This window comes from Semicossyphus pulcher, unplaced genomic scaffold (assembly GCF_022749685.1).
Source record: "Semicossyphus pulcher isolate SPU_LCO1_2020_fin unplaced genomic scaffold, fSemPul1.0.p SCAF_18, whole genome shotgun sequence".
NCBI lineage: Eukaryota > Metazoa > Chordata > Actinopteri > Labriformes > Labridae > Semicossyphus > Semicossyphus pulcher.
Window position 1 is genome coordinate 18,669,553 of NW_027211691.1, and position 24,755 is coordinate 18,694,307.

General features: G+C 41.2%; 1 protein-coding gene across 1 annotated transcript in view; it reads left to right on the forward strand.

Moving 5' to 3' along the window:
- Positions 1–6,130: 6,130 nt before the first annotated feature.
- The window catches only part of pou6f2 (POU class 6 homeobox 2), a 70,758-nt gene continuing 52,133 nt past the window's right edge, over positions 6,131–24,755 (forward strand). Inside the window, exons 1-2 of the mRNA XM_069667788.1 lie at positions 6,131–6,302; positions 21,789–21,886. Coding sequence (XP_069523889.1) covers positions 6,131–6,302; positions 21,789–21,886 — 270 coding nt within the window. The remainder of the gene's footprint in view (positions 6,303–21,788; positions 21,887–24,755) is intronic.

Genomic DNA, 24,755 nt, shown 5'->3' on the forward strand with positions numbered 1-24,755 from the left:
AGATCGAGTTCAAGGAATGACAAACATGATATGTACATGAAAATACTTAAGCAGAGTGGCCCCTCTCAGATGGTTGTATTTTTCATTATTACTATCATTATTATTATTATTATTATTATTATTATACTTTTTGATTCTTACGGACATTAACATGCATGCAGCAATAATGTCGCCACTGGTAAGGCAACTTTCATCAAATAGTAGATGGATAAAATACCATAAAATGCCACTTTTACCTCATATTATACAGTTACTGATCCGAACAGAGAGATCAAAATCACAATGTGAAAATGATACATACAAAGCTGTGTTCATGCATGTTTAAACACAGTCAATAAGCTTGTTGGCCTTGTATATTTCCAGACATTCCTGGACTTGGTGGCTAGATAAATCCCTCAGATATGAGTCGACTCTCCTGGTCCGTCTTCACCCCGCTGACAGCTGCTTGCCAGAGTCCAGATGAATGCCAAAGGTATGATTTGCCTCTTCTTTATTGAGATTGTCTCACACCCCCATCTCGCCTCATCCATCCTCCGGAGAATCCTAATGCACTGATACCGAGGGGGAATAATTTTTTTTTTCTTTACAATCTACTTAGCAATGATTTATTGATTGCGGCTTCCACCCTCACAGAGAATTACCGATCCTTTTTGGGAAATCAGATTTTCACACCTTTCATGAGTGTGTATGTGGCGCAGGTCTCCTGAGACTGTGTGAGGGGAAACTGACTTTGAGGAGCAGCCGTGTGTGAATCTCTGCGGTGTCACTCTTGTGCTGCCAGTGGTATACCCCAACGGATGGCCCTGTGATTCTCTGCTGCTCTCTCTATAGTTTTGCATTATTTATCTGTTGATAAATACAGTGTCCGAGCTGGATTTCAATATGTTTTCATTCCCTTTCAAACCCTCTAAAACACACTCTCGTATCATAAGCATGCAGGAGCCCCTCTGAGGTATAAGCAGTTCTTAGAAAAAAAAAGAAAAATAATAAAAACAACCCCTGCCCTCATAGGAGGAGTCAGATTAGTGCGCTGAAAGCTTTGATGCTCCAGAATGTCAGCTCCGTGGATCGATTCAGCAAAAAACACATACACACCTGACCAATCAGAGGCGTCTATGTGTTGTGGACCTGCTGGGCACCGTGGTTTACAAGCTTCAAAGAGCTCCTTTTAATACACTGCTTTGATAGCCCTCAGCCTCCACTGACCCGCCGACCATCCACTGGGGAGCATTTTAGCTTTAGTGGAGTAGAGAGGGATAACTGCTGATCATATTAATGAGTGGTGAAAAAGAATCTACCCAAATGTTGACTACTTATACTACTTGCCGGCTATTCTAAAACAGCGCACGCAGAAGGAGAAGATTAGCCAGTGATTTGACAGATGAAATACATTTTTTAGGAGTAAATACAGAAATGTTAATCGCAGTCTTAGGCATATGCATGCACAAAGATGGTTTTGTGAAAGTGCTCCATTTTCCATGAGGGGAACACAGTTTGGTTAATAACCCTAAGGGGGAGACAAATCATCATCTACCATCCCACATTAGACATTGAGGTTTAGGAATATTCACCCAGTACAGTAGAGTAATAAAGCAGGAAACTTTTGAAAATTTGTGCTTCAGGAGAATTGGTTATTGTTGGCCTCCGACTGATACATTAACACAAAAATGTTTAATATTTAGGTCTTGAATTGACTTTGTAGGTGTAACAGAAATATTTTTAAAGCATGTATGTCTTATTTTAACGTAGAGTCTTTTCTGCTCGCAGTCATTTTTTCATGTTACACCTCAATAAGCATTCATTTTATATATCCTTCAAATTTAAGGTTAATTCTTTAAAACTTATTTAAAAAGTGACTGAAAAGATGGCAAATCTTACTCCTAACAGTATGATTTATGAACACATTTCCTATGGCCAATATCGGATGATAATTTCCGTGTTTTCTTCATTACTCTACTCATTATGATTGCATAGCAAGGAATACTTACTCATTAGGTTCCTGCAGAAAAACAAATCAGCTAATGGCAGTATGAACTAATTTATTATTTACTCAGTAAGTCTCTAAGAACAGTGATGATGATTTTAACCCATTAAGACTGCATGCAACCGTCTCATGTTTCTAATAAGGCCACTATTAATAGATTGCAGACCATAAAGGAGTTTTGTGTTTTGAATACATTGTGTCTGACATTTGGCTGACAATACATCACATTTATGCTTATAACAAGTCTGACACAAGTGTGGTTGTAGTTATTCTCAGTCTTTCCGTTCTAGTTCAGTGTCACACTCAGTTTGAGGCCTTTCCCATCATGCACTTGGCATGGAAAATGGACTGCCACCAGTACATGAGAGAAATTATAAAACCCATGAGCTGTGTCCTTTAATGCTACATACAGCACTAATGCTGGGCAGGTTTAGAATACGCATGTGTGTTTTTCACTGGAGAAATTAGGTTTCTGTGTTAACATCAGTTTATATTTTTAAAAAGGCCTAATATTTGAGTGAACTCTGGTTGTGCACTTTGCTTCTGCAAGAGGGAGCATCGAAATGTTACACTAATTCCACCTGGTAGGAAGATAATGGAAAAGAAAAAACTAAAGTTTGTTTTATTCCAATGACTGTTTGTTTTTTGTCTATAAATTCTGTTATATATCCCAGAGTCAGAGATGATGTATTTATTTTGCTTGTTTAATCTGATCATCACTCCAAACCTGGTCCAAAATATATTCAATTCATCAGGGTTTACAAAGAAAGGGATTAAATTCTCCCATTTTAAAGGCAGGAACCAGAAAGTGTTAGTTATTTGCGTAAGACAATTACTCAAGCAATGAATTTAATATCAACACAGCTGCTGTTTAATTTTCTGTCAGTCCACTTATTGATTAAACAAGTAATAGTAGAAGCTGAAGACATAGGTACGTCCTTTATCTTCAGCCTTTAACGACCACCTCACCAAGACATCTACTCTATTTGCCCTTTTTAATATCACACTCTTCATTAAACAGTTTAAATGATTTAACTAAGTGGATCTATTTCATCAGTATGAGGTCATTTTTGTGTACACTAACTGAGTATGTATGGCCGCAGCTGTACTGTGTGCTGTTCAAGCTTGCCATGTTATATACTAGTAAAATATTACAGATCATTGTGATAGATAAACAACATTTATGGTGATTATTGATTATTTTTTCTGTGTTCAATAACCAGGGGAGCCTGGAGTGTTGGAGTGAAGTGCGCCAGTCTCCAGCTGAAACCCCAGTGTCCCTCACACTGGGACAGCACTGGTAAGACCACGTAGCTATTAGCATGGATATCTGATGACGCTCGGGACACTCTGCTAACCGCTGATTTTTCAGCCTCTGGGGTTGTTTGATGAGTGAGGGGCGGAGGGGGGGATCGAGTGCTTTTTCTTGTTCCTGCAACCTGTTCCTGAGATGTGGCCAGACTGAGTGAACAGAGAAGAAACAGGCGAACCTCCTCCCTCATGTCTGCTCCCGCCAACCTTCTCACACACACACACGACCAAACTCACATTAATGCTTTAACCCGGGGTCTGAGGGTTACTTTAAAAAATGAAGCTAATCCGTTACACATCCATTGCTTGGAATCAGTAATGTGATTTCTTATGTTAATTTCATAAATATCCCTTTTTATTAGGGATTTTTTACAATGAGATTAAAGTTATCCCATTATATGTAATTGCATTACTCCCTGAGCCTAAATTAATAAACACACCCAATTTGGTGGCATGATTGCAAGTAGGCGAAGCTTGCTGTTTTGAGACGAAGTAATTAACAGCTGCGTAAGATGCTGAGAGATGAGTTGCCCCCTTATCCCGGAGCCTCAGAGGCCAGGGGAAGATTAGAGCTCTGATCTCATTCCCAGCACTTGTTTGGAGTCTGTCAGGAAGAGAAATGCCAGCATTAGAGAGGTACCGCCACACTCCTGATATGATGAAATAAGGAGAAAAGGGGAAAGGGAAAAAGATGGAGGGATGGACAGAAAGGCCCCTGCCCTTCTCTGAAGTGTCAGTAGCTTGTTTATTCTATTTTTCATCGTAGCTGCTGGGGCAAAGATTCCCATTTTTCCTTTATTTTTTTTCCCCCCACCTCGTAACAAAAACCACTGCTCTCATTTTTTATAAGGTCTTGCAAACTCTCATGCCCCAGTGAAAATTACATTGTGAAACGGTAGAAAATTTCAGGGCTGCCTGTGCTCTGCCCTGTCCCTCTGAGCTTTCAAACAGTCAACAGACTGTGAAGAATAAATAATAAAAAACTATTGATTATTTTGATGACTGCAAGATTCAATTAGGTATTAATTTTGCCCTCCAGTGGACCTATCAAGCAACTCAAAGGAGAGGGGTTGCGGGGTGGGGGTGGACCCAAATGCATGCAGAGTGTGGCCAGGCTCAGACAGAGGGGAAAATGTGTTTACCTCGGCGGGCAGAGAGGTGCATTGATGCGCAGTGTCCCACATTTAAGTGCTCCACAAATGAAGCGCTGATGACTAGTGACATTGTTACCAGGGATATGAGTATTGACCAGCCGGCTCACACTTTTAACGACAGCTTAAACTATTCCTATTGATTAACATTTTCATAGATTATCATGTGTCATATCAAAGAGGGCTGACTCCTGTGATGAGCGCATTAAAAAGGCCCCTCCGGGCAGGAACTCATCGACCACCCTGATAGAAGTGGGGGGTGGGAGTTGATGGGTTTCGGGGGCAAGATGAAGCTCATCCTCCTTTTTTTTCTTGTCTATCCCTATATGCACCGTTCACCTGTCCTTTGCTTAGATATATTTAGGCTTACTTGATTCATAAATAAGGAAGAGAGCCGTAGTCCTGCTGCTCTGTGTCTGTGTCTCAGAGCCCGAGGTGGGGTGAACACTGTCTGAGGAGCTCTCCAGTCTGAAGACACAAGGGGGAAGAGACAGAGGGAGTGAAGGAGGGAGGGAGAGTGTGTGTTTGAGGGAGAGAGAGAGAGAGAGAGGGAGGAGGAGGTGACAAATCCAGTGCCCGTCTTAGGAAGCAACCTCAGGCTTGAACCTGTGGTTGCCGTTCAGATACACAGAGGTTGAGGAGGCTGCTTCTGGTTCAGTAGAAAGCATGTGCTAGCTGGTGGTGGCATGTTTTAGACTCACTTCTACATTTGGACTTTCTGAAAACAGTTTTTTACTCTTTCGTCTGGAGCTTTGTGTAGGTAAGAGAAGGGTTCCAACGCCTATTAGGAAACTTTTATTTAATGTTTGTAAAAGTCAAAAAGCTTTGTGTTTTGTTTTGGATCTTTGGTTAAAATGTCCTCGTGCAGCTTTTAAACCTCTGACGACATCCACAAAATTCTCTTCACCTGGCTTTTAAAAAAAATTTAAGATGTGATTGAATTTATTTAAGAGTTTTTCACTTTGCCAAATTTATTTTATTCCTACAAATTATCCTCTAATCGTGTCATGTAGCTGCTGTTCATTATTATTTCTAAGTGCTGACAAAACATCAAAATAACTGGGTGCAAAATTTAGGAAGCTCAGCGACTTCATCTCTTGTTTAAATCAGGCCTTAACTTCATGTTGCCTCACACTCAGCTGCAAGATGTCGCATTTGATCTCATTTTGTGTCCCCAATTGTGTGTAAATTGATGTAATCACTAGTGTGTATTTTCACTCCTATCTTTAGATGTAGAATTATATTTATTTCATGTTTTTATCAGTGCACAGCCCATGGACCTCTTTGTAGACTGCTGTCAGCTTAGTGTTTGCTGAAGATGAGGCACATGTCAGGTAGTAATGAGCCCTTGGAGATGGATGTATCACCGTTTTAGGACTGCAGGGTATAATGGTAAAGCCACGCGATCCGTAACAGTTCTTCACCAGGCAGCAGCCGGCAGTATCAGCGGGGAAGCACCAGCCTCAGATAAAAGAGGGAGCTGGAGAGAGGGAGGGAGCAGGAGAGAGAGGGAGAGTGATGAGAGAGCAATAGAAAGGAGAAGCTGTGTAGAGGGAGTGAGTAGAGACATAGAGAAGGAGCCGGTGAGGGTGAGACGCAGAAGCACATCTAACCAGGGCTGTTTTCTCTTTTGTTTTTCTCCTCCCTGTTTCCCACCTGGGCTCGCAGCTCCCTCCAGGATCCGATGATTACAGGGCAGCTGAGCAAGCCGCTGCTCTCCCTGCGCAGCGACATGAGCGCGGCAGAACTCCGGGCGGACGACAAAGCGGCCAGCCCAGACAGCGATCTGAACGACGAGCCCCTGCTCCTGCCCTCCGAGGCCACGGACAGAGACGGCACCCCCAACAAGCTGTACGGTAAGTCGGCTCCTTATTGTCCCGTTTCCCTTGTAAAGCTGCCGGCTGAGGGTTGTTTCAGGCAGAGGTGAGGGGAAGAGAGAGCGGTCTCAGTCCTGGGACAGGTGTCAGCGCTGTCAGGCAGCAAACTAAGTTTAAGTGCAACAAGCAAGCAGATGTTTGGCTCTTTAAAACTTGGAGGTCTTTGTTTTCATCCACCTTTGACTTTCAGACAGGCTTTAAGTGCTGATCATTTATATCGGGATAAGTCTGGTTAGTTAGAAGTGTTTTGATGGTATGACAGAAATGCTCCTTTTTAAGATGCTGTTTTATTTTACTGTCTGTCTTAAATACTAAACAAAAGCATGACTGGATAATTGTAATGTTTTATTACACTTGTATATTTTGTGATATACTTTGCATAAATGTAAAAGTTAAACTGCCCCTTTAAAACCTGTCGGGGTGTTTTGCTTCAAGCCCACCTTCACAATGTAACTGCTTTATGGTAATATTATGTACTTTCTCCATAATTCAAATAAACAAAATGTTATATTTGTTATTGAAGTATTTGAAAGTTTAAATAAATACAAAATGATGCACATAAAAAAACCATAGTGCGGATAAAAATTATAACATTAACTTTATATTAAAAATTGTAATTATTGTCAGCTAGAGATGATTATTTCTAGGAGACTTATTGTCATTTATTATCCGTTCATTTGTTTTTAACAATATTTTAAATCAGCCTGCCTCATTATTTCTGCAGTTATCTCATTAATTGAGTGTAACACTGTAATTTGGCATATTGCCCGCATCAGTGTGTTTTGTTTTTATTATTAGCAACTGTTTCAGTCATGCAGGTTAATTTGATCACTGTGCCTCATTATGGATCAATTAACATAATTATAAACACTTTCTGTTATTGTGTAGTAAAAGAAAGAAATTAAGCCTTAAAGTTTACATTTTTCTTCCTTAATAAGATTTTATAATAAAAGTCTGAATTTTTTGTCCACTTACTGCAGCTTTAACAGATTTCTCTCTTGTATAGAGAGAGCACTGCAGAATTTAAACCTGAATTTATGTGTTTTAATTTTAAAGAAAAGATCTGCTCCTCTTCCTAGTGATTGTGAAATTTCACCATCTTTCTTAAAACAATAATTTATTAACAAATAATACGTTTGTATCTGCTCTGCTTATATTTAATAGAAAACATTCTAGAAGAGACAATTTAAAGACTAAAACATTTCCCATCGTTTGCCCTCTTTGTAAGTCATTCAGATTATTGTTATTGTAACACTTTTTAATGTGGATGCAAAGTGAAAAAAGATTCTATTTTCAATATTGATGCAAACTCTGTCTGCTTTTGATGGTCTGTTTCTTTCTGAAAGTTCAACTGTGTGTGCTGGCTATGAATTTATGCTGCAGTAAACAGTTCATAATTTATGTTTTCCAAGAACTTAATACGATTTGTTAATGGAATATCAGTTTTTCTGTGTGTGTGTGTGTGTGTGTGTGTGTGTGTGTGTGTGTGTGTGTGTGTGTGTGTGTGTGTGTTTCCTGGGCAGTGGCAGCGAGTGTAGTGTAGTGCCTATATTGAATACTGAGCTCGCCAAACATTTGTGAACAGAATAAAATCAGAGTTTGGAGGAGGGATCGCCAGATATTACTCTCAAATGGAATCAGAGGGAGAGAGTTCAGCTCGGTTTGAAACCCTTATTTCTTAATAAGCCGAGGCCGGAGTTTTCTAAACAAGGACTGTGTACGGCAGGATTTGTCTCAGAAGCGTTGCAATTTGGTTTAATAAGCATCAAGTCTTTCTTCGTGTCTGATCAGTGTCTATCTCACTCCTCTCGTGCTTCTCCTTTGCTTCTCTTTTTCTCTGGTAGACACTTAAATACTGTGACGTTATTTAGACTGGAGCTATTTTAATTTGTTAAACTAATTTGCTTTGTGAATGAGGAGTTATCACTTGGTAACACATAGCTTTTTAAACCTGATGATAATTTCTGGAACTGTAACATTTTCGTGTGTTTTGTGCTCGGTGTTCCCTGTCTGCGTACTGCACGAGGCTGCTCGGAGCTGCTCCAGTGTAACTTGTGAATTTTGGTGGAGGATGGTTTTTCTCCGCCCCGGTGGCGGAGCCCTGGGCTGTGCCAGCGGCAGGTTTGGTTCGGGAACCGCTGCCCACATGACCTGACAGAGAGGACGGCAGGGAGTGACGAGGAGACGTGGCACAGTCGTGTGTTCTGCTGGAGGAGATGGGAAGAGTAGGAGAGAGTGGGGGGGTTGAAGAAGAGAGAGTCAGCATCTTTCTACGCATTTCCTTAAATGCTCCCAGACTGATGGGAAAGGTTGCTGATAGTGACTGGACTCATTTTTTCCTGGTATTCTCGTTGCAAAGATGTTTTTTTTTTGGTGTTTAGTTAAAATTTGAGTTAACATTTTGGAATCTGCAGTTGATCGTAGTGTTGGGAATTTCAGCTCTTTGAAGGGAGCCGGATCTTATGGCTCCCTTCATTTCCGAGAGCTGTTCGAAAGATAAGATAGGATCTGAGGTAAGAGGGTCAGACTCACGAACATGCCTGCACTAAATTCTCCCGTGTCAAGACACGCGCTTTTAAAATTTAAAAGGAAACAGCAGAAATATGTAGGAACAATTAATCAACGTTGCTTATTCGACTACAGAGATGTCAACAAACTTGGCGGAGGCTTATAATGTTGCTCACCGTCGGCACTATGTTGTGGCGACACGATTCCGCTGCACGTGACCTGGTAGTATCTAGGGCGGGCAGTAAAATTTGAGCACAACTACAAAAAGGACGGTTCTCACCTACGACTCTGTTCCCGTCGTTCGCACCAAAGAGCCGTTCAAAAGAATCAGATCGTTCGCGAACGTCACAACGCTAGTTGATCGATTATTCCCAGGCTGAATTCATTTGAAGCCTCGCTAAAGCAAATTAAGAGTAACGTGGTTATAAAACTAGAAGTGTAATCCAAAGAAATGCTTGTGAAAGTATTTGGACCTTTTAAATTAGGGTCAGTTTAAACACAAACATTTCAGGCAGTAATTTGAATCTTCAGACCTGCATCAGGCAGGTAATATGTTGGAGTTCTTTCAGCCACATTTGCTCGTATTTGGGTTGATGGTGAACCCCTAATTTTGCAAGAAAATTGTTTTAAGTGTTACGACTCTCATCATCCTGTTTCGCCACTGATCAGAAACAACCCTGAATTGAGCCTTTAAACAAGGACTTGCAATAGTCAGGCGTTTTATTTTGTGGTTCTCATTTGCAGAAGCTGCAGTCTTTACTCTTTTTCTTGTGGTGAAGAAGGAAGGAGGAAAAAAGATGAAAACTTTTGCCTGTGATTTTGCTTTATCTGTCTGATAGAATGCTCCAATTACACTGATTGACATTTGCACACAGACCAACACGCTTATCACATGCACACAACAGCACGAGTAGTAGTTTCAATGGAAAGCATATGATGCTGAAACTTAATTTGCTCCCCTACAATTCAAGTTTTACTCTAACCTTTCAGCAGAGCTCCACTGATCTTAAATGCAAAGAAAGATATTTTCTTTAAGTTTAGAATATTTTTATGATATGCACACACAGTGTAGACAAACACAGCTCGCTAATTTGAACATTTCCCAGTTCATGATTGTGAAAGTTTCGATGTGAGGACGCCTGCTGCTAAAAAAAGATCTATGTAGACGATCTCTTGTCGCTGAGGCGTGATAGATATTTAACCCTGTACTTTACTGTATTTCCTGTTGATATACATCCATATACACATTTTAGACTGAGTAGTTTTGAATCGTGATTGTTTCAAAATTTTCTCCGCCTCTCTGCTTTGTGCTCAATTGTTCCGTATGAGTGATTTGATATATTTAAAGAGCCTACCACAACTTTTCTTCCCCACAAAGTTGGCGCTTTACTTTTTCGTGCTGTACTACTGCGAGTAAGAGTTTGTGCTGCTATGAGAAGAAGTCAGTGGGAGACAATGACAGTAGCGGTCATGTTTGTCTACAGTAAATTGTCCACCTTCTACACCCACCACATGCTTACCGCCGTGGTGAAAGGGTCGTTCTCCTCCTAAAAGCTCGCCTGTGCAAATAGTCTTCCACTTCAGCTAACAGGGGCTACGAGGCACCACAAACATCCTGCCGCCTTGTATTTATTCCAAGTAGAAGTGGACATTAGGTGGGAAAGCTGTGGTTAGTAGGGCAAGCAATTTTTTTTCAAAGGCAAGATGGTGTTGGATGCGTACAGTTTCTGTCTTCTCTTCTCAAGCAAATCTCCCCCTTTCAAACATCAACAGACAAGATAATAAGACACTCAGAGCACAATTCCGTATTATATTCAGCAACCAAAGGCTCATCTCTTGTCAGTTTGCATTTACTCTCCCAAGGATGTGACGCTTCTATCATCATGCTGTCAAAGGGAGCCAGGCTGGAACGACAGGAGCACTCATTTCACACACTTACTGTCTACATGAAATGGTCTGCACTTATACGGATTCTGCCAAAATGGTGGAACATTTTCACAAAGGTCACCTAGAGACCCCCCTCCTAAAAATGAATCTTTCATTGATTCCTGGTATTGGAGGTCATTCAGAACAAAAAGTCCACACCGAATGCCACATCTGCTGCAATGCTGCACCTGGTTTTTGTGTTTATCCAGGCTCATAATCAGATATCACGCCGGATTTGTCAGATTAATTTAATCGATGCAAGTAAAACACACAGGGCCGCCTTTATTTTGAAATGTGCGTGTAGGTGTAATTCTTAAATGTAACTTTAAACAGCTACAATTCGTAAGTTTCCCGGAAACCTGTGTTTAAATTTATGTTTGTGCATCGTGAATTTCGAGGAGGGTTAAGGTTATTTTTTGTCTTTATTTTGAAAGGACAGCTGAAGAGAGACAGGAAATGTGGGGAGCAGAGAGCGGGGGATGACATGCACCAAATGATCAGCAGACCGGGAGTCGGAACTTGCCGTCAGTGCGACGAGGACTGTAGCCTCTGTGCATACGCCTGCTCACCAGCGCCCCATCAATTTTGAGTTTGGCCATGTCATTTTGAAGTTTCATAATTTTACGTTGCATAGATCTACTTTTTATATAGTTCTGCTTCTGATTTCTTAGAATGCAAGCCAAAGATGTCGCTTTGCATGCTTGATTTGGAGATGGAGCTAATTTCAGGGTGAAGGTATTTAAATGATCGTGGACAGATATTGGGACAGCGTCTAAAACACATTTAAAGGTGTTATGTCTATTTGTTTTTTAAGTTCCAAATCATATCTTTATTATGTGGTGTAGCTATAAGAAAACTACTGTATTCTGTGCAATTCTCTTTTTCGTTTGCAATTCACACACACAAAGAGACGCGCACACACACACACCGCTGGAGGCATGAGTTCTTATTATTTTTGTGTAATCAGCTTAGTGAGCAGGATGCATGGTGGGATAGGCTGCTTGCTGATGCAAAGAGCCTCATAATGTTGTGTGCTGAGGTTAAGTAATAAAGTGGCGCAAACCCAGCGCTGAATGGGCCACGCTGGGTAAATAAGAGTGGATAAAGGAGAGCGAAGGAGAACAAGCCTCTCCCCAGGAGGTGGATCTCATTATGGGGATTTCAGCTGTCTGCGCAAACTTGAAAACAAGCTTAATGCATGCCTATAAAGCAGGTGTAATACATTTGCTAATGCGCCCGCAGTGCCCGCGGCTGCAGCAACACAATCACTGCATGGCATGGAGGACAGGGAGGATGAGCACGCGGCTTGTTTTCGATGTAAACAGCAGCTAAGGTCATGTGCTTTCACTAATGCTTGGTTGTGCAGAAATGACTTTGAGCAGCACATAGAACTTCAACATATCTGACAGTGTCGTTTCCCTGTGTTGTTAAGAAGATTATTTTTGCCTTGACTGGAAAGTTTGCAAAGAAAAAAGCGTATTAAAGTTCTGTAGGTGCTTGGCTGTGGAGAAAATAAATTGAGTTTCAGTATTCACTTACTCTAGTTACACGCGTTTTTTAAGTTTGGAAATCATTTTCAGAAACCCTTATATGATATGTAGCATGCGCTCCATAACCAATATCAATAAGCCTTTCATGTAGAGCTAACAAAGAGGCATCACATCTCCTGGCACCGACACGGTTGGTGTTGTTGAGATGTAATTGAAGCTGCTCGGGTCACATTTTTGGAATAGAAATTACAGACTTGTCTTTGACTTGTGTGGCGTGAACCAGAGATGCATCCAGCAGCCCTTGTGTCCTTCACAAGCCTTTATTATTTATAACGCTCGCTCTTTGAGCAATGACCAGTACTAATGCATAACCTTCTGTCCTTCTGGCTGATTCGCTTCCTTTGAAACCAAAGATTGAGGCAGGAGAAGTGGGTGTATGGTGGATGAGGCAGGGGTGTGGGCGGGCTGAGAAGGGAGGGGGGGGGGGGGCTGGTATAGGGCAGTGGAGATCCAGGCTATCGAGAAGTTATTATGTTTTTTCCCTTTATATCTGAGGATGTGGAATAACACTGTGATGATTCTTTTCTCCAGAATAGAGTTATGTGCTTCAAAGCAATACTATTTCCTGACGTCCCTCCTTCCACTATTTGTCTGCTCCACAAGAATAATGTGCTGGGAGGGGTGGGGAGGAGTGTGGAGGATGTCTTTTAGCTACATGATTATTTGCTTGTTTCCACCTTTACCCACTCAGTTCTGTAAATATCCCTGCAACAGGGGAATACTGCAACAGCTAATACAGGACTTTGTTCAGGTAAACTCATTTCTAGATCCTCTCTGTTTAGCTCAGGTTCAGCGCAGGTAAGATAGACTCTGTGCAGCTTGTATCACCTGATGTTATCCTACAGTGATTGAGCCGCCGCTGCAGCGCTTGGTGTGATCCATTGTTATTATACCTCTATGACAGAAGGAGCGGGTGAGGAGGGGGGGAGGAAGGCTTTGAGGGGCAAGGGGTAGAAAGTGGGACATAGGCAGCATTAGTGCCAGATAGCCTGGGGGGTCCAGGCTGATGTGTCAGGCATGACATGTGGGTGTCTAGCCCCACGCGCACACACACAAACAAATACACACTCACACCGCACTGGACAGCCCTCACATCCCAATGGCTACTTCTAAATGTCCTGCAGTTGACCAGATGCAACACAAGCAGACAAAAATCAAGAAGATTCATAACAATATTTATATTCTGTATGTCCACAATGGATAAGCACACAGCACCTTATACATCAGTTCATCTCATGTATGCTGTTTTGTTGCTTCTTAGCACCTGGTCCGTGAGAAACAACATCTCATTCATTTGTATGCATAGTATGTGAATGTGACAGTAACGTTCACTTGGCTTTTAACACATTTAAACTTTAAAGATACTATTTCAAAGGTCACAGAAACTTAGGATTATTTTTGTTATTGATTAAACTCTTTATTATATTTTCAATCAAAAGTTTATTCTGCAATATTTTGGAAAATTCTTTCTAGATCTAGAACCATCTAGATATGCATTCAATTCTTCCAACAAAGGCTTAAATATATTTAATCAACAATGGTTTTAAAAGGGAAAAAAACAATTTTAAAATTAATTTTTCTTACTAAATAACTTTAATGATTATATAATCAAAAAGATCTTGATAAATCTTCTTCTGTCTGACTAAACAACTAATCTAAAAGAAGTGTAGAAAAAAATACAAAGGACAAAAGCGTCTGCTAAATGAAATTGTAACATTGTACAGGGCTATTAATCAATTAAACATTTGGTCGATAAAATCTTAACAGAAAACTGTAAAGAATGTGCATCAATATATCCGAAACTCCACAGCGATGTCTTAAAATTTCTTGTTCTGTCCTGAACCCCAGATACAGCTTCAGAAAAAAATAAGAGAAAACTGCAAAAATATGTTTTTCTCTGGTTCTAAATTTTATAGATTTTAGAGATGCACGATATTATCAGAACATTATCGGTATCTGCAGATTATGGCTTGAAACTGACCATCAGATCTGTCATTTTTCTGGCGATATTTTCCGCCAATAAAACAGCGCTTTAATTATGCCTAAATGCTCGAAGATTCCCTAAAAAAGTATATATCAATATGGCATTTTGTACATAACCTAAGTTTGAGTAGTTTTCTTATATTGCCCAGTGAATGTGTATATTTTAAAAAGTACTGTATGATGTTATTTCTGCTTCTGCCAGTGGGCCACTGCAATAAGAGTATGCATGATATCAATTCCACTACAGAGGAGACTTGATGGTCTCTGCGATTAGGTGGAAAAAAACGTGCCTAATATATCGGTATCGAATTCTTCAATTGGCAAAAAGGGTTGGAAAATATCCTCATATTGTCAAAAAATCCTGTATCATGCATCCCTAATAGGTTTGTATGTGTGTAAAATGAATTATTGTATAGGTAGGTCTTTAATTTGCATTAAATGACGACTGGTTAAGATAACCAACAGATGCAGAAAAAGATGTTTTTCAGACCTCAAATAATGCAAAGAAAAGAAGTTCATGTTCATCTTTAAACAACAGAACAATAATGTTTTAGCTGAGGAAGAGTTCACAAATCATTGTTGGATTTGTTTTAAATACAGCGTACATGCATCTTGGCATGCTCTCCATCAGTCTTTCAGTGCTGTTGGGTGACGTTATGCAACTCTTGTCGCAGAAATTCATCGTTCGATGGCTTGTGACCATCCATCTTCCTCTTGATCACATTCAGGAGGTTTTCTGCAGGGTTCAGATCTGGATTGGGTCGGCCATGACGTGTAGAGAGAGATGCTGATTTAAAGAACATTTGGAGTGGTCTCCATAGCTGTATATTTACTTACACAGAAAAGCAGCAAATCCTTATATTACAGGGGCTGGAAAATTGATTGATAATCATTTCAATGTTTGTCATAGAGCCACGGTTTCCCACACAAAGTACATACACAGAAGATTGAGGCAAAGTGAGAGGAAGGCCTTTATTCAGCGCAGGGCTGCAGGCCGCCGGCAGCAGAATCCTATTTACAGCAAATATCATTTAAGTAATTCAGGAGGCGGAGCAACAGAGAAGCAGGCATCTCCTAAAAGGCTTACAGCTCTCTAAAGCTAGTCTTCATCTCAGCGTCCCGCCCTAAAAGGATGAAGAATAATTTGGATTGTTATTTTCCTCTTTCAACCCCGAGCTAATCAGGTTGACATTGCTTTGGGAATGAGGAGGACGCACCAGAACAGATGTGCTCATGTGCAAGTGTCCCAAGTCCCCCCTGTGAGGATGCAACACAAAAGCCCTCTTCTCCCCTCCTCCATTCCTCTTCCCTTCTCCATCCTCCTCTCTTCATCACACCATCTCTCCTTCTTGACCTTTGAAACGGGCATTGCCTCTTCTCACCAATTTACCTCCCTCTGGTCCCTCTTGTGCTTGTGCTGCTTCCTGCTCCACTCCAGCATCGAGGGAGAGACAGGTAAGAGCCGCAGCCGAGCACTCTCATGTCAGAGAGCCTTTTGGTGGAGACCTGTGGCCACGAGTGAGAGCATAAGTGTTGGAGCACGGGGTCCTCACTGCTTTAAGCATTGTTTGCATGCAGATTCTCCACCCATTCATCTGAAACTGGGAACTTGAATCAACAAACTGAAGTGTGCTATTTTCTTTTGTTTACATTTAACACCACAGTCGCATCCCTTTCCTCTCTGCTTGCCCTTCTTCCTCCTCTTCTGTCCTCTGTGTCTTCCCTCCTCAGCTCGTAGCTTAACAATCACCTCAGAAATAGTCACAGAACTGCTGAGGTGTAAAATCCTTTCTGTTCGGCACCACCTCCTATGTAATTCCTTAACTCCATAATTCCACTTTGTGCCCGAATAATAAATGAGATGGATTTTTTTCCTCCGCTGTAAGGTCTCCGCCCTTGTGCGATGAGGAATCAGGCTTTAATGTCGAGGGGCCCGCAGAGATTGCCGTGGCCTCTTCTCCCTCTTGCCCCGCGCTGGGCTCTTAATTAAGGAAATGACAGCTCTCCGAGCAGCAGCAGCAGCCATAATGTAGCTAATAGTGTTACAGGCAGCCACTCAAAAGTCAGTCTCTGGTGATTTTCTATCCACAGGAACGCTATCGAGCTATCCTTAGCAGCTTCTCCAGCCCAGCCTCTAAACAGAGTATTACTTCCCTGCAGGCCCAGAGGGAGCCATCTGACTAAGAGCACCTGGAGTTATTGGCAGCAGATTATGCCCTGTGTTATTGTTGAGGGCTTTGGTGGGAGTAATGAAACACTGAGCTAAATCACTGGTGATTTTGGCTCTCTTGCATTCTACAAGGAGTTAAGTAAATCACTATAAACCCCCACGCTGCATATCATAGTCTGCTCTCTTCCGTACAGCTCCGTGCTTTGTATGTAACTTACTTTTTACAGGCTGCTTTATCTAAATAGAGCGCAGCTGAAATGATCTGTCGCTCTGCATTTCTGTCTCTCTTCAATGCCACATCAACTTTCCAAGTGGCATTAACAAAATCAATGGTCAAACAATCTGGGACAATTGGTCGCGTATTGATGGAATTAAACCTCGTGTATGATGTGGCCATCCTTTACGCTTCAGCAGCTCACAGATCGCCGTCCAACACGCTCTGAAATCAGCAGCAGAACACGCGTCTGATGATAAAACTGTGCATGTTTTTGAGCTGTAATAACTTCTACTTCAAAGATTCAATTTATTCTTACAATTAAGAATGTCATTACTTCTAATCTTCAGTGGTTTTAAATGTGATCCTATGTGAAATTATGCTCCATAGATTAGATTTCAGTAGCCAAATGATTGACAACATCTTAATAGCAAACACACATGCACTCAGCCAGACATTTTCAAAAGCACCATTATAAAAATGGGGGTTGGCTGTTCGTTCTGAATAGCCTGAATCGTTACCAGGCCTCTCTCGCACGTCTGACAACTTACATAATGCATTTCCACTAAAATAGCTTAAGTGTTAAAGCTTCTTTTATGGGCAGAAATTGATTCATGAATGCACCGAGGCGAAAGCTAACATGAACACAAAGCTTTCAATAACACCCATTTTATTCAGACTGTCAATGTATGAAGCGGTTGCATTAGACAAGGTGGCATGCTGATTGCTTTATGAAATCCAGGCTAATTGTTTTGTGGTGTAGTCCTTGGGGCACCCTGCATTAAGACAGGCCGAATGAAGTCAAATAAATATAGCTCTTTACCCCCCTACTACCCAACACACACACACACAGCACAGAGAGACCTTCAGCCTCGTGTGGCATTGAAAGTCGCTCTCCAGTGGCCACTTTGGTGATCAATGAAAGAGAATTTATATAGTGGAGGATATTGGCAATATTTCCATGACATAAGTCACATCAAATTGCACTCTGTGCTCCGTTATTAATCTGATTATTTCACTTACATAGAGAAGTATTATCGCAGAAAATATCATCATGTCACTGTCAGTATGAATGTGGAATTAATAAGACTTATTTCATGTCATTATATTCATCCTCATACACTCAAGCAAGGCCATGAAAACCATACATGTATTTTCTTTTATGGGCTAAAGTGTGTTTTGTTGTTGGGTATGGAGATGTAACATCGTTTAACAGCAATTAAACTGCTCAGGAAATTCAAAGAAGCGCGTACGCCTGAATGTCCTAGATAAATGTTAAACTACATTGAAGGTGCATCGCCTGTTCTTTCATGCGTTTGGCCTCTGCTTTCATCTCTCCTCACATCAATACATCCATTCACAGCATTTTTTTGTCCATTGTGTAACCTGCACATAATCGTGGAATCAGAGGACTTTCTTTATGGTAAAGTTTCTCTTTTTCCTTTGTGTAAAGGGTTAATCTCCATCTGGAAATCCATTTAAGAATCATTCACATTGGATAAGTACTTTTTTTTTTTTTAAAGAAAAGCAAAACATGTACAAAGCTTCTAGTAATAAAAAAGAATTGGAGATTGACTCCCTGGATATTTCTCCTGTCAGCTATTTAATTTAGTTAAAGAAATTACAGAACTCCTCGGGGGGAAGATGTGCATGTGTATTTATTTATTATCGATCTCTCCCTCTGCGATAAATGTGTTAACGTTACAGATATTTGCAAGGGGATGAAGCTTTCTAAGTTATTGTGAACTGATGCAATGAAAGGCATCAAAGAATCATTACTCAGAGTCTCTCGCTCTGTTCATCAGGTAGAATACATTATTCACAGCCAATTTTTTTAACTACAGTCACAAGGTCTGCAGCCTTCTGATGATGATATAAAGTCACTCATTCCTTCATTAGAGGTGAATATCTTAATTTAGATGATTGGCTTTGTTACGATTAGATTATTCACTGGTGTAAATGTTGTGTAGCACTGCTGGGCTGATTATTGTTATCGCAGCATGGCAGAGCATTTAGAGCCTTTGAGATGCTTAAAAGTTTGAGCTGCACACTTTTTCAAGTCTGCAGGAAAGCAATTACTTTAGTTTGATTACACGCAAAGTGAGAATTAACTGCTAAGAGACAATAACTCTCATGGAAGCCATTAAAAAAATATCCAGTCTCTTAAATAAATGTCAAATTACACATGACATTATGATGATATTGTGCTTTATTTGTAGCTTCATGTTGACTCTAATACAGCCTCGAAGTCTCTTCCAGTGCCCTCAGATTGATCTTAATTCCAGATACTGAGTGCACAGGGTGGGGTTGTGCGCAACGTGATCCATTATGGGTGAAATAATTGCTGAAAAGAGACTGGCCTGTCAAAATATCCACTGCGTTGCGAGGCTGATAAGCGAGAGGATGTGGACCTTCATCGAGAAGCAGAGCCAGCCAGCCAGCCAGAGGTAGAGACCAGCCAGAAAAGCAGGCTTCCCCTTGGGCTTTCACATCAGCCATCAAATGCTCGGGGTTGCTTAGGTCATGCCATTCACCAATTATTTGGATTTTATGTAAAGATGAAATGATTTTAGTTGGCGGAGGGGAGTTTAAAATGTAATGCGTAAATATACTTGACAGGCAATGAGATCTTGCTGGCGAGGCTTTTCAATACTGCGTTTTGTATGAAGCTTTAATAAAAGGAGGAGAGATCCACTGCATGGCTTGTATGTTTAACAAGAAAAAGCCTATTCATCCTTAAAAGACACAATGCATCAGGACTTTATTCTTCATTTATAAGCTGCGATATTCCATTTAAGAGAATCGATCTTACAGTGAAACTGTGATGACATTTTTTTTTAATTCATAGCCAGTATTGTGCGGTTTAACGAGGTTGTGTGGCCTTCAAACACGTTTCCACATGGGTGGCTTGACTCCATCTACAAAATCCAGTTTATTCAGAGGACGAGCTGTTGTATGAAGCAGACAGTACATTTATAATGATGTTTAATTCACGTTTTGTATCATTGACAACTGGGTCGTGCCTATTAAATTACAGATAGCACATAACCTTTTTACATAATAATCGCATTGATGTTTTTAAAATGAAAAAGTCAATGATATTGCGCTTGCAACAACTATGAATGATAGTGTGTACTCTGTACTGTAGCACACAAAAGCTTAATTCAGCACATTATGTAGTTTCTTAAATACTCTACAATACATTTACAGGTTAAGGCTAATGTACTAAACAGGTTAAGGCTAATGTAGTAAAACAAGTTAAGGCTAATGTAGTAAACAGTTTGGGACTAATGGAGTAAAACAGTTTAAGACTAATGGAGTAAACAGGTTAAGGCTAATGTACTAAACTGGTTATGGCTAATGTAGTAAGGCTAATGTAGTAAAACAGGTTGGGGCTAATGTAGTAGAACAGGTTAAGACTAATGGAGTAAAACAGGTTAAGGCTAATGTAGTAAAACTGGTTAAGACTAATGTAGTGAAACAGGTTAAGACTAATGTAGTAAGGCTAATGGAGTAAAACAGGTTAAGGCTAATGTAGTAAAACTGGTTAAGACTAATGTAGTGAAACAGGTTAAGACTAATGTAGTAAGGCTAATGTAGTAAAACTGGTTAAGACTAATGTAGTGAAACAGGTTAAGACTAATGTAGTAAGGCTAATGTAGTAAAACAGGTTGGGACTAATGTAGTAAGGCTAATGTAGTAAGGCTAATGTAGTAAAACAGGTTGGGACTAATGTAGTAGAACAGGTTAAGACTAATGTAGTAAAACTGGTTAAGGCTAATGTACTAAACTGGTTATGGCTAATGTAGTAAAACAGGTTAAGACTAATGTAGTAAAACAGGTTAAGACTAATGTAGTATAACAGTTTAAGGCTAATGTACTAAACTGGTTATGGCTAATGTAGTAAAACAGGTTAAGACTAATGTAGTATAACAGGTTAAGGCTAATGTACTAAACTGGTTATGGCTAATGTAGTAAAACAGGTTAAGGCTAATGTACTAAACTGGTTATGGCTAATGTAGTAAAACAGGTTGGGACTAATGGAGTAAAACAGGTTAAGGCTAATGTAGTATAATGTAGTAAAACAGGTTAAGGCTAATGTAGTAAAACAGGTTATGGCTAATGTAGTAAAACTGTTTAAGGCTAATGTAGTAAAACAGTTGCCATCAATAATAGGCCTGAAATTGTCTACAAGACTATTTTTTGCCTCAAGTTTAATATGTTCTTGCTTTAATAAGATCGAAGAGCCCTTCGTATTAAAGTCTTATAGTTATATGTTCTTTTTTTACGGGTATAACCAGAAAATACAGCAAAGTTCTAACACTCAGGTGGCGATGCATTTTCTTCTGTACAGTCATTTCCATTAATGACATCTAAGAGACATGTCATTTTTCTGACAGTTCTTTCTGCAACATTTACTCGTCTTTGCACTCCACAAGCCTCTGTGTCAACAGTGAGGCGTCATGCGACCTCGATATCACAAGGGTCAAAGGGTGAGGGTCAAAGCAGCCTTTCAGACCTTTTAGAGCCATCCCCACTCGCTGCACTGCTCAGACACTCTGTGAGATAGGGATTGCTATGATACCCAATCGTTGGTGTCCTTTATTTTCCCTGCAGCCATCAGCAAGCTTATTATCATGTCCCTGTCTGCTCCGCTCCACTCTGCCCTCGTTGCAAACAGGTCTAATTGTGTCGCGTAGCTGCAGGCTCAGAGCGGAGGTAGAGGAAGGGGGGGGCAAGGTGGGTTTAGATGAGTGATACTCAGTGATGTAAATGGCTGAATAATATGGCCCCAGCGTTTGCGCTGGAGCTCTATCTCTCAGCGGTAATCTAGGCCATCGGGGACCTGCCGGTATGCATCATCCACCATCAATGAGCCTCTCTGCTGGTTTGTAATTTATTCAGCACTACAGCGGTTATTGATAAAGCACTTAAATACAAATTCCCCTTCTTTCCCGACTGCCCTCCTCTGCGCTGTGAAACGCTCTGTGTTGTAATATCACATCGTTGTCTGTGTTGTGTGTTTATCTTCCTTTATTGTCAGTGTTGATCTAAGATGTGCTCTCTTTTTCTTTCCTCTTTTCCTCATGGACCTCTGCCTGTCGCTCTACCAGGAGCTCGAGACGGTTCGGTCCAGTCTGACGCCAGCAGCAGTCCTTCGGAGCAGAGTCAGCTCGGCCAGTCCCACCCTGGCTACCCGATGGGTCCACAGGTGAGTCTGATAAAGGTGAACCAAGTCTTAAAACTCTATCTGATGATCTTTGAGTGAACTATTGTTTTCATTGAGGCACTTATATGATGATTCCTGTGCAGTTTATGGAGTATCTTGTGCAACATATTAAGAAGCAGATTGTGTTTTTGGGCCCTTTAAGTCTCTAAGATTACGTGGTCTATTAAAGAAGGTAAAATATTTAACATTGGACTGCCACTTTGGTGTCATCTAATGGAGACGTCCTGCTCTTGTCCACTAAAATGACTTCCAGTTAGCCGTCACCCGTCTGCTTGAGTCTTTGTAAAGTTTTCAGCTAAAACGAGAGACCATAAAGAATTTTGTCCCCACACATCATCTTCACGTGTAATTGAGTTGTGGCACTAATGAGCCGACAGTAACAGCCTTGTCAAAACAAGCAGGGGAGCAAAGAGGCCGAGCCTGCAGCCCTGTTAATAGCTCAATCAGGCATTGTCCTATCTGATTGGATTTATTGGCCTGGTGGCTCGGCGCTGTTTAATGAACATCTATCTCATTAGTGTTGCTCAATGTCACCGCTCAACACACACACACATACACACGCACGTGCACACAGAGCATCAGGTTTCCTCCACCCTCTTTAATAAGGCCATTCACCCTGCACTCAGTGTTACTCAATGACAGTCAATCCTCATCAGGACAAACAAAAGAGGAAACATGAGAGCAGAGGAGCTGTTCAGTTTTGTCGGGGCAGGTTTGCACGGTGAGAAATCCCCAGTGAAAGAGTCAATCTGCTGCGAGCGGAGATAAAGAATGAGCTTAATTAAAAGCTCTTTTCTGATTACAGATACCCTCCCAGGTCAGAGCCACTGTTTCGGTAATAGATAAGGAAAAAAAGAGAGGAGGAAAAGCATCTTGAGCAGGCAGCAGTTAGAGTGTGAGCCTCAGCAGGCGGCTCTCAACAGTCACCATCTAATATATTAATGCTGTCAGTACAGTCTCTGTGAAGCTAACACTTTTCAGAAACAAAGGCGCTCCGCATGCCATACCCAATTCTCTTGTTCCAGGATCAATATGTTTTGATAGATTCTCGCTCCAGAGCCGGATATTGTTCGAACAACCATTATCCGATGGTAGTTTACCCAACATGAATCCACCTTCCTTCTGTTTCCCACTCGCAGTTAGGATGACAAAAGTCTGCTATCTGGGTGATTATGGGCAATTTCTCAGTGCCAGAGCTGCCAAGCAGACAGAAAGGCCCATTCTCCCCTGATGGGCAGAGAGGCTGGGTACCACATCCCGTCCTGAGTGGGGCTGCTTCCCCATCCAGAGTCCAACACACACGCCCAGCCTGCATGCGCGTCCGTTGACACACAGCTGCCAGGCCTGCCAAGCTCTGTACAGCAGCTTTCCAAACGGCACCTATGGAGAGGAGGAGTGGCGAAATCCGGCGTAAAGGCAGAGGTTGAACCGCTCAATCTAGATGCTGAGGATTCTTGTAGTAAAAGCTTGTTGTGTGGCTGCAGAGCTGAGCTGATTATATTCATGCTGCATTTATTTTTATCTCTCATTTTGATGTTTGCAGATACAGAGTTCTCACCTCAGATAAACATCATAATCAGTCTTTAACTGGCACAGCAAACAGCCTAAAGACTGAGAGCTCTTGCATGCTTAAGAAAAATGTGCACAGTGCTCTCTCTCCGCGGCTGCCTGTGTGCCGAACAGCTGCCTGTTTCTCCAAAGCTGCCTGTAATGATAAATAAATCAGGGCTACATCTGATAATTGCAGAATTGTCTTTTAATGGTATTCCCTTCTATGTGAGGCTGTCTTTGCTGTCAAGCCTGGCAATCTCATTTTGTTTGAGTCAGAGATGAAATGTTCAAAGAGCGTCTTTGATTATGTGCTGCTTCGATTCAAGATTACATTGAGTTTAAAATGCGAGATTAAACGTATGTCACTTGCAGCTAACAAACGGCTTGCCTTTGTTATTGTCCTTTGAGGATTCTTTGAGCTCCCGAATTATTAATTCATTTTTTCAAGTTAATAGCAAATGTCATTTTGAATGCTCTCAGAAGCGTCAGATATTGTCGTTTGCCTCGCGCTGCTGCTGTGTATCAAAGCAAATGTTGAGGAAGAGGCATCCTATTGCGTGTTTGTGATTACTCCTGCCAGAAACAATCACCTCACTGTGCTTTTTTTTATTCTTTTAACAGCTTAGGAGCACAAACAGGTATTCATTTTGTCTCTCAGTGCAGAGATTTCACCCTGAGATCTTTTGTGCTTTGTGGCTTTAAACCCGCGTGACCTCGTCCCTCTTAAACTGTGATCGCATGTATGTCGGAGCGGGTGCAGGCGTTCTGCACCACGCAGGGTTATCACAGTGACACGCCTGTCACCCAGGAGCACCGGGCTCGGGAGCACGGTGGGGTCTTCGCACCAGTCGGCCCGCTCTGCACCCTGCGCGAGCTGCACACACACCATGCAAAACAGAAGCAGATAGCTGACAATTGGAGTTAAAGGCTTGTGAACGTGAGTCACAGTGGAGGAGTCAACACAGTGCAGCCAGGCTTACCTAGCAACATGTAAAGGCTGCTTCACTGTGGACGCAACACAAGCTGACAATGTACTTTTATTAGTTTATTCCGAACAATTCAATTCAACATTTAAACAGTAATTTTGTTGGATTTTGCCGCATCTTCAGTGTTTTCTGTCTCCCTGTTTGAATTCACTTTGACGTGCTCGGACTCTGACATCATTTGGAAACTGTTTCATCAGGGTGAATGAAATTTAAGATGTCATTCCCTGTGTATTTGCTGATATTTCAGCCACGGTACAAACCTTCCCACTTGTGGCTCAAAGCTCTCGATGAAAAATGTGTTGGTGTATTTCCAA